Below are 13,532 nucleotides of genomic sequence, written 5' to 3'. Positions count from 1 at the left end.
GCTATTTGGCTGGCATTCATTGTGACAGATGTTTTACTTTAAAACCCAGAGTTTCTTCATCTGAATATTTGGTTTGCTTTAATAAATGCTTGTTGAATATCAGAAGTCTGCATGAAGATATGCAGGCTTTGTTTCTTGCATTTTTCTCCGTCCGACTCTTAAACTTTGCTTTGATTCGTGCCTTTCTTTTGCAGATGGCCTTGACTATTGCCCATTTCACATTGTTCTAGCATGGCGGTGCGCCTTTATTGTCAATTCATACTCGCACTTTGAAAAGTACATTAGCAGGAAATGGTATTCTTCGCTCTCGCTTCACTCTCTCTCCGTGTGGCTGAGGAAATTGGTCTCTTAAGCGCATACGAGTCCTTGAAGTCACATGTTTGCCTGACCATTAATTTCGATCAAATTGAGAAAGAGCTATTAGTCATGCCTCCTTGGGAGCAATCTTTGGCTTCCTTTTTGTTATGTAGGAGTCTCATTTGCCTGGCAACAATTGGATGTGAGACTAATCCATGAATATTTCAGCTGTTAATGGATTTCTTCCATTTGAAATAAACCAGCACCCTCCTGCAGGTCTCCAGTCCCCTGCTGGCAGCGGTTTAGAAACACATCAGCTGGTGAGGATGGCTAATAAACCCTGCCGTGTCTCATCAAATATGAATGACTGATATCTGCAATTAAAAAGGACCCTGTTTTGATGTCCACACGACAAAACCATGGAGACTGAGGGGGTTTCATTTTCCCCCCGTGTCAGAAACGTACTTTAGACTCATTTTAGTGCAAGATTGCATGACAGATTATATGCAAACAGATGGATAATAGTGTGTGGAGATGTCGGCTAATCCAAAGTGAGTGTAACCATATGTCTGCCTTTGCTTTTCTTTGAAACAGCCGACTGAACTGTAATTTAATTTAGCTGCATGTCGAGCAGAGCTGTTTGTTAGAATTACTCAGCGCTCTTGACTGCGCTCTGAATGTTAAGTTGCAAAATTCACAGTGTGATTAATCTATTTTGAACTTGATATTTTCCCACGGTAACTGAGATCCTGGCTCTGACTAATGTTAGTGGACTTTAAATACATTTTTTAAGATGAAAACTATTTTTTTGTCGTCCCTGAGCTTAATGAGCATGCCTTGTTTTCTGGAAATACAGAAGAATTCATCAGCTGTTGTTTATGAATCAGTGCACACATGCTAGAATATCTGTGGTAGATGCATGTGTGCCACATGCTCTGAAAAATGAAAATCAAGCATCAAACCCTTTCGAATTTGGATCAGTGCTGGAGGAAATTTAATTTTAGGTCACATCTTGCTGCATAATATTGCAAACTTACAATTTAGGACAGTGTATGTCTCTTACAAGCCGACTCCACAGCAAATAAGAAAAAAAATAAAATAAATGTAGCTCTATTCACACAGCCCACTGTAAATCTCTAATGTACATTTCACAGTTCACAGACAAAATCATACGCAGCGTATGTCAGTGTAGATCATCACCTAAAGGATACACCACAGTGTCATTTATAAACATTATTTTGAATAAATTATAATGTGGCTTTATTGTGCAAAACATTCACAGACTGAAAATTACAACCTGTTGTTTACTACATGTGTTCACATTACCAGAAATCACAAAACTGCTTACAAATGTAATGATCATTGCACACAGTACTCTGCAATTCAGATTGATTATCATTATCACAGTCATCTTCTACAGTACAACTGTTGCTCTTACTGTAAAAAACATCATCTGTAAACAGACTATGAACACAAACCAAACAAAACCCCCCACAGCACAGTACACATCTCTCTCTCTCTCTCTCTCTCGTTTCTCCAGGCTGTCTGTCGGAGTGTGTCACGTAGAAGCGGTTAGCGTAGAGTATTCCAGAACAGGCTTTCGGTTGAAGACGCTGGTGTTTGTTGATGCAGGATGGTTTTACAGCAGGTCATGTGGTGACAGTTCTGCTCGGGTCACTTGACAAAATGCAGAGCCTCGCACTGAACCACTGATCCGCGGCTGCTGTCTAGGCTGGTGAGCAGACGAAAGCCTCCTCTGAGAGCGAGCATCACCGCTTCCAGCTTCAGACACTCGAGTGTACACAAAAACGTGCTGTCCTGCTTCAGCACAAGCCGAGAGCCCTGCTCCGACTTGATGAAATGCCGAAACTGGATGATGTTGGACGACACCTCGAACTCTTCCGGAAAGCCGTCCAAGCGGCTCTTGGAGATCTGCACCAGGCGGCTCTTCACCTTCTCGATGAAGGTGCTGTCGCTGCAGTAGACCCTCAGACCATGCGAGCGCTCGTGGCTGTCTGTCACCTCCAGGAAGGCGGGCTCGTGCTGCGTGGCCTGCTGCTGCTCCCAGTTCTGCAGGGCTTGGGCCAGCTCGCTCAGCCGGTAGAAGTTGGCCTCGCGTCGGAGCAACCCGGCTTCCTTGAAGTCATCAGGAAGCACCAGTTCACCAAGTCGCAAGAAATTCAAAACGTGCCGGAAAATGGGCCCATCGCGGTCGATGAAGGTGTTGCCCATGGAGTCCACATGCACCACGGGCTTCTTCCCGGTCACCATCTCTTCCAGCAGAGAGCCGGGATGCTTGGCCAGGGTATGGCGCTGTGCGGCATACAGGTAGCCCCCCACATTGATGGTGATGGTGCCGGAGGAAGGTTTCTTGAAGCTCTTGCTGGGCTGCAGCAAGTCCGGATTGATCTGTCTCAGTTCACTCTCCATCCTTCTGAGATTCCATTCCATGCCGTGCCTCACACCCAGCCTGACGGAGCGTGTGGGGAGCGCGCGCGTGAGCGGGCGGAGGACAAATAGGAGCGCAGCTGAGCGGTGCTGGCATGGAGTGCATGAGCAGTGTGCGCTGCCAACGATGTCTGAGCCTTTCACAGCCATGCAAACACACACATATATGTGTGTGAGCATGCACTCGCAGTGGGAGGAGGGGTGTTAAGGGTGGGCTCAACTGCGTCAGCGGTGTGGGCTCGGAAAGAGCGAGCATTTTGCTCACTGCCCTCCGCTCTAAAGGCAGAATTTAATCACCTTTCCGCTTCAGCACCTCTTTGGCTCTGGCTCGGCAATTAGCGTCGCTGCTCTCTGATGAAAGGACACCTCGTTCGGGTGACGGCACGTGAACTCACCGAGAGGGCCAAATCACAGGGATCCCACATAATGAACTCCTTCCAATGAGAGCGAGATGTTAATGCTTTTTCATCCATGGTGTCTTTAAGTCGTAGCTTTTGGAAAGCCGTCTGTGATATGCCAACAACTGGCAGCTTTATTGCCAAACGAGAGCTGTATCGAGTACAGTGTAGGTGTAGTTATGTAAATTATTTGCTAGTCTTCATATCAAAAGGTATGAATGCATTGAAGCCTTCTCGCTGTCTTTGAGAGGCTTAGAGGAACTCGCCGTTACCCAGTTATCAGCGGAACCTTTGATGAAGAAGCCTTTGACTTCACTTGAAGTCATGGGGACTGAGACGGTAATTGGCCCCAAGCCATCTCTAAGGGTGTTGTACATGCAAACGAGACATACAGTGCTGTGTCACCATATAAACCACCCAGGGATGAAAACACAGAATCGACATTCCTGATATTATCCTTGTTAAACTTGGGCTGTCGGTAACAAAGGGTCTGAGCCTTCATCTGTCACAAAGAAGACATGCCCTTAAACAGCAGTAGAATCACTGTGACAGTTTTCTCAGTGATGTCACTAAACGATGGCAGCCTGTCAATCATTTTTAAATAACAGCACCTCTAATATAGCCCCAGGAAAGGGATGATGGCCCTTCAGGGATATATTTTGTTGGGTGTATGTCAGCAGCAGCTGAGAAGGGATGGAGGCTAATCCACTGTCTGAGTGCTGGCGTTGATTTGACTTTACATATTCATCAGATGGATTAAAATGGATGTTTTCACACATCTCACTTCATCACAGAATGAATATTTAAAAATCACATCATTTACATTTTGCAAGCGAAATTGTCCTTGCTTCTGTTATAATTACAATGAAAGATGGTAAGTTTTACTTGCTATGGGTGAGTTTTGAACAACGGCGCAGTCTAAGGGTCAGGTCAAGTTGTTCTAGCTAACTAGATCTCAGGATTAATAAATGTCACATAAGCCTATTTTTTTGTGAAAACAATATAAGATTGTATAAAATTATTTAAGGCAAGACAACCCAGGTGAAAAAAAATTACAAATATAAAAATGGACAGATATTTCTCTCCAGGTGATTGATTGCTTTAAGAATTGCAAACATTTTTGTATTACAATTTTTCTGAAATTATATATGAATTCTGAATATCCAAATGAGGTATTATCTAATTAAATATGCAATAATTTGTATATATTTCAAGAACAGGAATCTGATCATTGGATGAAGAATGGGTCAAAATGGTTTCTTTTCTTTTTTTATATAATAGATTAGAGTCAAAGGATTTCTCCAGAGGGGATTTTGGACTCTTTTTATCATTCCATAAAATACTGTCAATGGCCAGAAAACAATTTCACCAAATGTTTATAGGAATACAATGTTGCATAAAATCAGGCAAGTTATATATGGAAAAAAAAACTCAAGAAAAAAGAACAATATATAGTAGATAGAACTAAAACGGTTATGTTTGGCGCTATTATATGGAGCCATGAAAGAAATGCATTTTTTTTTTCCGTTAAAAAAAAAGTATTTGTATTTGAAATAGACAAATAGAAAATGCAATATAATAACATCTACATGTTTATTTTGGATGTTTTTGCTCCATAGTAGTCTGAATAAGACATTTTATGGAAGCAAAAAATGCTATTTTCTATTTTAAAGGTCTATTTTCACCTTACAGTTTCATGTTTTTGCATAATAAAAATTTGAGCATCATATAATTCATATTTAGGAGCTAAGCCTTTCCCATGTTGTGATGTCACAAAAAGCTTGTCTGTGCAACCCGGCTCCACTTTCCTCGTGACTTTTTTTAAACTGTGCCGCCCATGCGAATAGCCATCTGATTACAGATGCAGTGACAGTTTATTATGGTCATATATGACTGATTATAGTTGTTATAGACGATGACTCGGTCATGGTTTAATCATCATGTGATTACTGGGTTTATTCATCTGCATTTGAATTGCTAACAGGGTTTAACTATGCCAGAGAAAATAGTGGGTGGCTGACCTGCTTTATCTCATCTATGTTTTTTTGTTTTAATTAGCACACTTTTGTGTTCAACTTGAAGATGCCTGAATTGATTTAAGTCCATCAGTGGTGGACTGGCACAAGCAGGTGAATGTAGATCAGAGCACATGGATGGGAGATATTAGCGAAACTGTGCAGAAGAATATGACGGCACAATGAAAGAAGGCAAAGTGGAGCAAATGCTGTGCTTTTTGGCCAGATTCATAATCAGTTATGCATATTCATGAAACTACAATAGCCAAAAAACTATTTGGACACTTAAATGCATTACATAACAGAATAGCAAACTGAGTGGCAATTATTTAATGGATGATAACTTTCAAGAACATATTTCGTAATAACAATTCATAAAAAACTAGCTTTAAATTATAGATATACAATATGAAGTGCATGTCATGCAGAAGAAGAAGAAAAAAAAGATTTTCTGAGTCTGACCATGAATCAAGAATTTATTCTCACAATTGCACGTTTTGTTAATTTGTTCACTATTAGGTAAATCATTACCACTTTGGACTAATTCGATCTCGTTTTAGTTAAATCATGTCTTCAAACAAGGGAACAAAACATTAGTAAAATGTGCCATTAATATAATTGACCTAAAACTATAGGAGACAACTGAAGTTGTTTGCATCTTGTTTTTTCCGTCTGCATTTTTTTCATTATTTTTAGCTTTAGTTTAAACAGTGTAATGTTAAACATAAAACTGTTTAAACTGAAGCAAAATATTTTGTGAAACCGGTTTTCAAACATTAGCATGTTGATATGATGTACCGCGTGGTTACTTTGTGTGAACTTGAATTCACCGCTTTATTTCATACAGCATGTCCACTAAAAACAACTGCAAACTGCATTTTTTTGCACCCTTGAGGGAAACCACAGGAAAGGGACGAAAGAAATTGAGCAAATTAATCTCTTCAGAAATGGATGAATGACAAATTTCATCTTTTATGATCTTGCCGTCCTGAGTTTTTATTCATTTATTTGACTGAAGTTAACAAGGAATCGAACCACTGTGAAATATTCCTTTCACATTTATACACATCGTATGTTTTTTTCTCCCACAGTCTTAACAGATGAATTTTCTTAAGCATGAATTTAGCTTTTTATGTTGTTGTCATGGAAACACAATAAAGTGGCGGTTACGTATGGCTGTGCAAATGGCCACATACTGTATGAGACAGTAATGCCCTGCACCCTTGAGAGCATCTGCCCTTCAGAGTGCGTCGGGCAGTGGGTGCTCACATCAGAATGAGCAGATGAGACGCTTTCATAACTAATGCAATGAAATCCATGCAGTTTTAATTGCGACTTAAATGTCTAAACACATTTGGGGTTGCCATATTGTTTGTGAGATTGGCAAATGCAAGAAAAAACACCTTTGCTTGATGTTTGCTATATTTGCATAGTGTTTGACCACGTGCAATACTAGACGCATTTCGAGATGATCAAAATCAACAGGCGTCGGGTTAAACTCTGTGTTTAAGAGACCTTGAGGCGCTGAAAAGGCTTCTTTCTCTGCTGTTGTGTGCTGATGAAGAGCCTGTGGGGACTGAAGCTCTGCCTGCAGGTGTGTGTGTGTGTGTGTGTGTGTGGAGATAGAGAGGCTGTGTCCTGCCGAGGGCCGGGGATGTTATTCCTCTCGTCTCTGAGGAAGTCAAACTGGTGGGATCTTGTGAGGAGGTGGAAGGCCGACCCCCGTAACCTCGCTATCATCTCAGCATCGGATCTGCTGCCCACCATCGGTTTGAGAAACTCGCGCCACCCCCAAACACAGTCCTACTCCATTCAGAGCCAGCATTAATGCATCTCGGGCTGATTTCAATATGAATCCTGTGTGGAAATGCTTATGTAACGTCCCCAGCCTTGTAAGATGAGCGAGTCACGTGACGCTCAGGGAGGAGATGCAAACCCCCGAGGTCTCGGTTTGCCCTGACCCCTCTTCAGAGCCTCCGGGTAATTGCGAGGAAAATGGATGTTGTGTTGAAGTTGTGAAACACAAGTGGGCGTTTTTATGGAGTTACTCCAACAAGTGCTCTAACACTCATCTGCCAATAATTGCCAATAATTGTGCACATTAGTGCTGCTCTGATGGATTTTGTGAGTGAAATATTTCTGCTCTTTTAAAAGGCCTCTGGGACAATAACCACAATGTATTACGGGCACCGCTGTACAATTAATACAATCAGCAGAAGCAAGCTAAACCATTAGGCCGACTTCACGGCGTGCCATCAAATGAGAGTGGGACAACACAATGCCATACTGCAGGAGGGAGGCTCATCGGGGTTTGATTAAAATCATCACTCATGGCAGGTTGACCACGTCGTTTTTCACACGTCGAGTCAGACACTTCAAAATAGTGGCATAAAAACCACCTGGCTGAATCACAATATTTCAATTGTCACCTTAAAAGAGGGGTTTCGTGCCAACGCTTTATAAGAGAGTGCTTGCTGTTGAAGTATGTTAGTGCAAAGCCATTAGTTGCACTCAAAAAATTCTCATATTTCTAATTAGGTTTGCTTCTCCTTTGTGTGAGTGAGTGTGTAATGCATGACACATGGCTGTGCAATATTAAAGGAATGGTTTCCCTTTAAATGTTTAATTCGCTGGAAATTTACATCCAAAACGTACTGTAGATGAGTTTGTTTGTTTATCAGAACAGATTTGGAGAAATGTAGCAGCACTTGCTCAACAAAGGATGCTCTAATGTGAATGGGTGCCGTCAGAAAGAGAGTCCAAACAGCTGATGAAAACAACACAATGATTCACACGTAATCCTCAATGTCTTGTGAAGGGCAAAAGCTGTGTGTTTGTAAGAAACAAATCCATCATTAAGGCGTTTTAACTCTTGAACTGTTGCTTCTGGACAAAAGAAGGAGTCCATTCCTTGTTGTCCTCACATCAGAATCTAGCAACACGTTTGTTTAAAACTGATTTCACTTGTAAAAGGTGCTTGATCTCTGCATATTTCTCTCCTGATTCATACAAGATGACTTTTTTACTGCGGCAATATTATGTACAGATTACTCGTGTTTTAGCCGTAAGCAATGGTTTGAATTTAAAAACATCTTAATGCTGGGTTTATTTATTATATAACGTGCACCTTTTCACTTCAAAATATTACTGGACTGGATTATTGTGATGTTTTAATCAGCTGTTTGGACTCTCGTTCTGACGGCACCCATCCACAGGTGAGCAAGTGATGAAATGCTACATTTCTCCAAACCTGTTCAGATGAAGAAATACACTCATCTACATCTTGGATGACCTTTCAGCAAATTTTAGTTTTGGGTGAACTATTCCTTTATAAAGGGGAATAATTAATTGAGAAATAAATATGAAAACTTACCAGGTGTATACATGATGACAGATACATTTTTTGGGGGGGCATGAATTGTCCTTTCTCTGAAATAGATAAAGTGTGATGTCTTTTGTTTTTTAAGACGAGCTGGCTCTTGAAGGCATGGTTGTGCAGCGAGCCGAGTGCAGACCTGACATCGAACTAAAAAAGTCAAAGTTTGATCACAATATCTCAGTCTTATCAAATGCATCTAGAGATGTGTGTTTTATTTACAGGCTACAGACTGAAGAATCCACAAGCTTGTACACGTAAGTAAACTTTAAATAATTCGTGATAACACATTTGAATGAGGCAAAAATGAAGATTTGAGATTCGCAGTACAGTACAAGTGCACTTTCAACAGAATTAAGTTCACGTCTTCTCAAGAGTTGATCAAAACTTTTGCTCAAGAACGTTTGTTATTAGCAATTTTGAATCATGCACGAGAAAGATTAAACCAAGTAACAAGAAATTATAAATACAGTATTCTGCTTGGTCCTGGTGTTGATTATATTATCATAGTTAAGTGAGCTCTTGATGATCCTATGAATAATTGCCACTTGACTGCTGCCTCTGTCTCCCTGAAGGATTGGAGAAATATAAATGTGACTGAAGTGACATGACTCACAACTGAAAAGAAACTAAACCGAACTGAGTAAGATAATTATTACTTCCCACGGTGGTCTTGCCATTTAGGATAGATTACACTAATGGAGGCTAAATAAAGAATTTAGCACTTTTCACAAAGTTGTTAAGAGAGATGTGGTTAAGAGTTGGATGTATGATTACATTTTGTCCCCGTCGATCTGCCCGTCCTCTAGATTTCCCTGGAGGAGATTGTTAGGGAGATCGGCGTGTACACTTCCACCGGGCTTCATAAGAGCTGAAGCCTGAATATGGCCACTATGAGGAAGGACAGGAGGAAAAACTGAACCAATCCAGTTTACATAAGCCTGGGTTGGGTTTTCTTCCATGCAACTGCTGTTTGTTTCTGTGCCAGATCTGTTTCACTCCCAGGTGGAACGGATGTCAGTATAAAAGAAATGAGATAAACTTTTTTTTTCTTGGGTTACATAATAAAGTGTTTCACTAAGAGCATTATGAAATGAATACTGCAATTTGCATATGACTCTAACATTCTTCTGAGTTAAGAGCACTTGTGTTTGTGGTTACAGAAGCACATTAATAACATTAATGAAAGCGCAGACACACTTAGGACGTTCCATTAGTTTAATCGTTTCATAACTCTTGTCAGTGACAATTTAGAGGTTCTGCAAATTAACACATCAGGAATAATCACGGACAGGAGTAAACTATATAAGATCACATTTCACCACAACTAAAGAAAAACTATACTTGCATTGCAAGATGAAACCTTTTTTTAGGACCAGCAATGATTTTTGGATTGTTACATGATCACAATTTCTCCCAAAATGTATTGACTTTTAGTGCTTCTGTATATAATATTATTCAGTACAGTGTTTTCTCATTACTGTAGTTTAAGAAATAAGAAACTTATTTTCTAAAAATAAAATGTTGAGATGTTTCCTCTATTATAAAAAAAATATATTTTTCACCACCACCAATAGACAGATTAAGACAGTAAAAACAGTTTATTACGATTTAGTTTTCTACTGTAATAACTTTTTAAAAACATTTATTCTTGTGATGCAAAGCTACATTTTCAGCATTACTCCAGCCTTCAGGGTCACATGATCTCAGAAATCATTCTAATATGTGATTCTCTCAATGTTTAAAACAAAATGAAAGATTTTTTTATTATTTCAGAAATCCTTTGCTGAATAGAAAGTTCAGAAGAACTATTTACTCAAAATGGAAAACTTGTGCAAATATATGTCTGTCACTTTTGATGAAATGTCTTTTTTTTTTTTTTAAGAAAGTGACAGACTCAGCAGTAGCATATTCTTTTCAGTTTTATAAATGCACATTTTTTACAATCATTAAACCATGAGCTGTGATTAAGAAAATGCAGGCGAAGTCATTTATAATTGTAATTATTTCTTCATTACATTAAGCAAGCATTAAACTCGACTGCAGTTTGGATACCTTGTTGAATGTTTATTATGAAACAGGGAGAAATATCACAGTGGAGAACATCAGACAATAACATTACATAATATAACACACTAAAGTGGCACATTTACATTTGTGTTGATCTGGGCTTTCTCTAGGTGTGAAAGTCTTATTCTATCACCACCTTCAGAAATACATTTGTTTTCAGGCTTTTCAGCCCTCCACTGTTATTTTCCATCGGCTCGGGTCGATCCTCCACACCATCTGGATTTATAGTTTTGCCTGTGGAAAAACTGGCAAGAGAAAAGGAGTCAAAAATAGAGCCCTCGGACCTCAAAGCACACAGCGCAGCACAGACGAGATGTGCTCAGGTAATACATGCTATTATGTAGTTTCACTGGTCGTGACCTCAGCCGGTTGTAGTCATCATTGCACATCTTTACTGCGTTAACGTCTTGACATTCACTTCAGTCCATGTTGCTAAACCATTTGCACTAAAGGTGCATTTAAGATCGTTGGACGTGTCATACCTTACAATCCTTGGCGTTTGTTGTTTTCTTGGCGTACCATTCAAAGTTTCACTTCATCTTGGCTTTAATGCTGCAAACACAAGAGAAAAAAAAACACCTTTTAGCTCATTCACCATCTTCTAAAACAACTGGTATAATATCAGTTCGAATGCATATTCATGAGACAGAAGGGCTCTTGACATAGTGAACACTCACTCGTCTGCTAATGCAGCACCTGACAGACAGGTAACAGACGCCTCCTGCATGCTAAATGCATTTTCATTTAACTCCCTTTCCCTCTGCTCTCAGCTGATTCACGGACCCCAGGGAGAGAGAGCGGCCCATGTCCTGTAGACGGAAAGAGAGGAGTGTCAGTTAGTCACTTCATTACTGGCTGAATTAAAAATGGCTGCCCACTGCTCCGGGTGTGTGTGTGTGTGTGTGTGCACTTAATGGGTTAAATGCAGAGCACGAGTTCTGAGTATGGGTCACCATACTCGGCTGAATGTCACATCACTCCAGTCAATCAATAGTGGTTTCCCATTATCTAGTCTAAAAAAATGGTCAGAGAAGTAACACTTTCTTTGTCAGGATCAGTAAGGTTGATAGATTTATTCATAAAAAATGACTTTGATAAACCTGTGAGGTTGTTTTCAGGTGACAAAAAAAAAAAACTATGAAACAAAAAGATTTCCTTTAGACATGATGCAGGTCAAGGTCATTAGGTTTATAATTGACTTCCACTTTTCCTTCATAATTTTTAGAAATCATTCTAATAGGTGTTTTATGTGAATGTTAAAAAAATAATTGGAAATGAATTTAAACTGATTTCAATCTACAATTTCAATTTATTTTTAATATTTTTTTCAAATGGATAATCATCATTACTAATCATGAAGCACGGATAATAATAATAATAATAATAAACTGTATGCGTGTATGTGATGTGCGTATGCTTGTGTAATGCTGAAAGTATTTCATGCATTTTCAGTCATTTTAATTTCTACTTGTCACGTGTCACCACCACCATGAACCGGTCTAGAAATAAACACTGTTGGTCTTTTTTTCCCCATAAAATGTATGTTTACTAAATCTATGTGCATATAGATATTTACCACATCGAATATTATTACAATGTTGGCTTGATTTGTACTTCATCAGGATAAAATATCAGCCATATATTTGTCCCAAATCAGTTAATTTATCTTACAACTTAAGTGTTAAAAAGCACAAAACGTGCCTATAACTTAAATCATCATATATTATACATATGACCAAACGGTTTATGATATCACGCCATAATCTAGAAGACATGGTGCAGAGCACGTGTTTAGCAGGCTAACACTTAGCCTTGCACAGCAAGAACCAACAAACCTGCTGCAGAACAACTAATAAAGGACACATTTAAGACCTGGTTCAGATTACCTGCGATGCCATGCTGGTAAATCGCTGTAGAGGACTGTAATCTGGCCATAGATGCAATGAGTCTGACTGTCTCTGCTCTCTTTCTTTTACTGTCTATAGTCTCTGCTCTGCGTCTTCCTGGAGAAAGGAGGAAGGTTCTCGCTCCTGGGGTTTAAGAGGAGGAAGTGTGCGCCCTCTACAGGACAAAACTGAGACAAACTGTTGTGAACATACTGGCGTCAAAACTTTGCAAAGTACAATAAGTGTTGGGCTCGTTACTCCAAAAATATAGATTGTTACTCCATACTATATTTACTCCTTTTAAACGTAATATTATTATGCTACTAATTTTTATCTGGCAGGCAACAGTAATTAATTACACTACTAGTTAAATTACTTTTCCTTCACGCCCCACAGAAGTTATAATTGTGTATTGTCCCCATTAAATTCTTCTGAAATATTACTAACAATATTTCTGCCTCATCATTTGACCAAAATCTACACTGCATCGTCAGACGTTTACAAACACTCAATGGTGACTGATTTAATTTCTCTGTTGCCCAAATATGATTAGCTATTAATATATTAAGTTAGCTTCTACTTCTGTTAAACCTCAAAGCAGTAAAATCGTATACTTTTCAGTGGTAAGACATGTTTTAATCACATGATGACTAATCTTGTTTTTGATGAATGTACTCGGAGATGAAACAAATATGCCACAGAAAGAGTTTCTCAGGTGTTGTTTTCAGTTCTGCCTGTAGGTTACTCTTAGTATCAGCAGGGGGCGCTGTTCAACAAGTGATCATTCAACATACCAAATAACTCAATGAAAACTGTCTTAAAGCTACAGAGAGACCCTCAGCCTCCTAGAAATGTCATCAATATTTAATAATAATAATAATAAATAACAATTCATAAACTAGAGTAAACAAAATCTAGTCTAATGCTGGAGACGGTGCTTAAGGGGCTTTCTGAGCTCAGACAGATGATTAATGCTGCTCTTTTTTGTCTAATTAGTGTCTGGGCAAAATAAAGCTCGGGCAAAAAAATTGAGCTATTTTCC

The 13,532-nt window shown here is 39.3% G+C and overlaps 1 protein-coding gene and 1 long non-coding RNA gene across 2 annotated transcripts; both read right to left on the bottom strand.

The window, feature by feature from the left end:
• Positions 1–1,290: 1,290 nt before the first annotated feature.
• Positions 1,291–2,905, bottom strand: LOC128020309 (BTB/POZ domain-containing protein KCTD4-like). Its single transcript, XM_052607147.1, has one exon. It carries the CDS (start codon positions 2,893–2,895, stop codon positions 1,972–1,974), a length of 924 nt encoding a protein of 307 aa, XP_052463107.1. The 5' UTR covers positions 2,896–2,905; the 3' UTR covers positions 1,291–1,971.
• A 7,675-nt stretch (positions 2,906–10,580) lies between these two features.
• Positions 10,581–12,648, bottom strand: LOC128019511 (uncharacterized). The gene is made up of 4 exons (XR_008185191.1): positions 12,491–12,648; positions 11,282–11,413; positions 11,087–11,156; positions 10,581–10,849 (listed from the first exon to the last, which is right to left on the bottom strand). It is a non-coding gene; the product is annotated as an uncharacterized LOC128019511 (long non-coding RNA).
• Positions 12,649–13,532: the final 884 nt, after the last annotated feature.

Source organism: Carassius gibelio, chromosome A9 (genome assembly GCF_023724105.1).
Source record: "Carassius gibelio isolate Cgi1373 ecotype wild population from Czech Republic chromosome A9, carGib1.2-hapl.c, whole genome shotgun sequence".
In the NCBI taxonomy this organism is placed as follows: domain Eukaryota; kingdom Metazoa; phylum Chordata; class Actinopteri; order Cypriniformes; family Cyprinidae; genus Carassius; species Carassius gibelio.
Note: the sequence above shows the minus strand (reverse complement) of the source record. Positions and strands in the feature narration are given on the sequence as shown.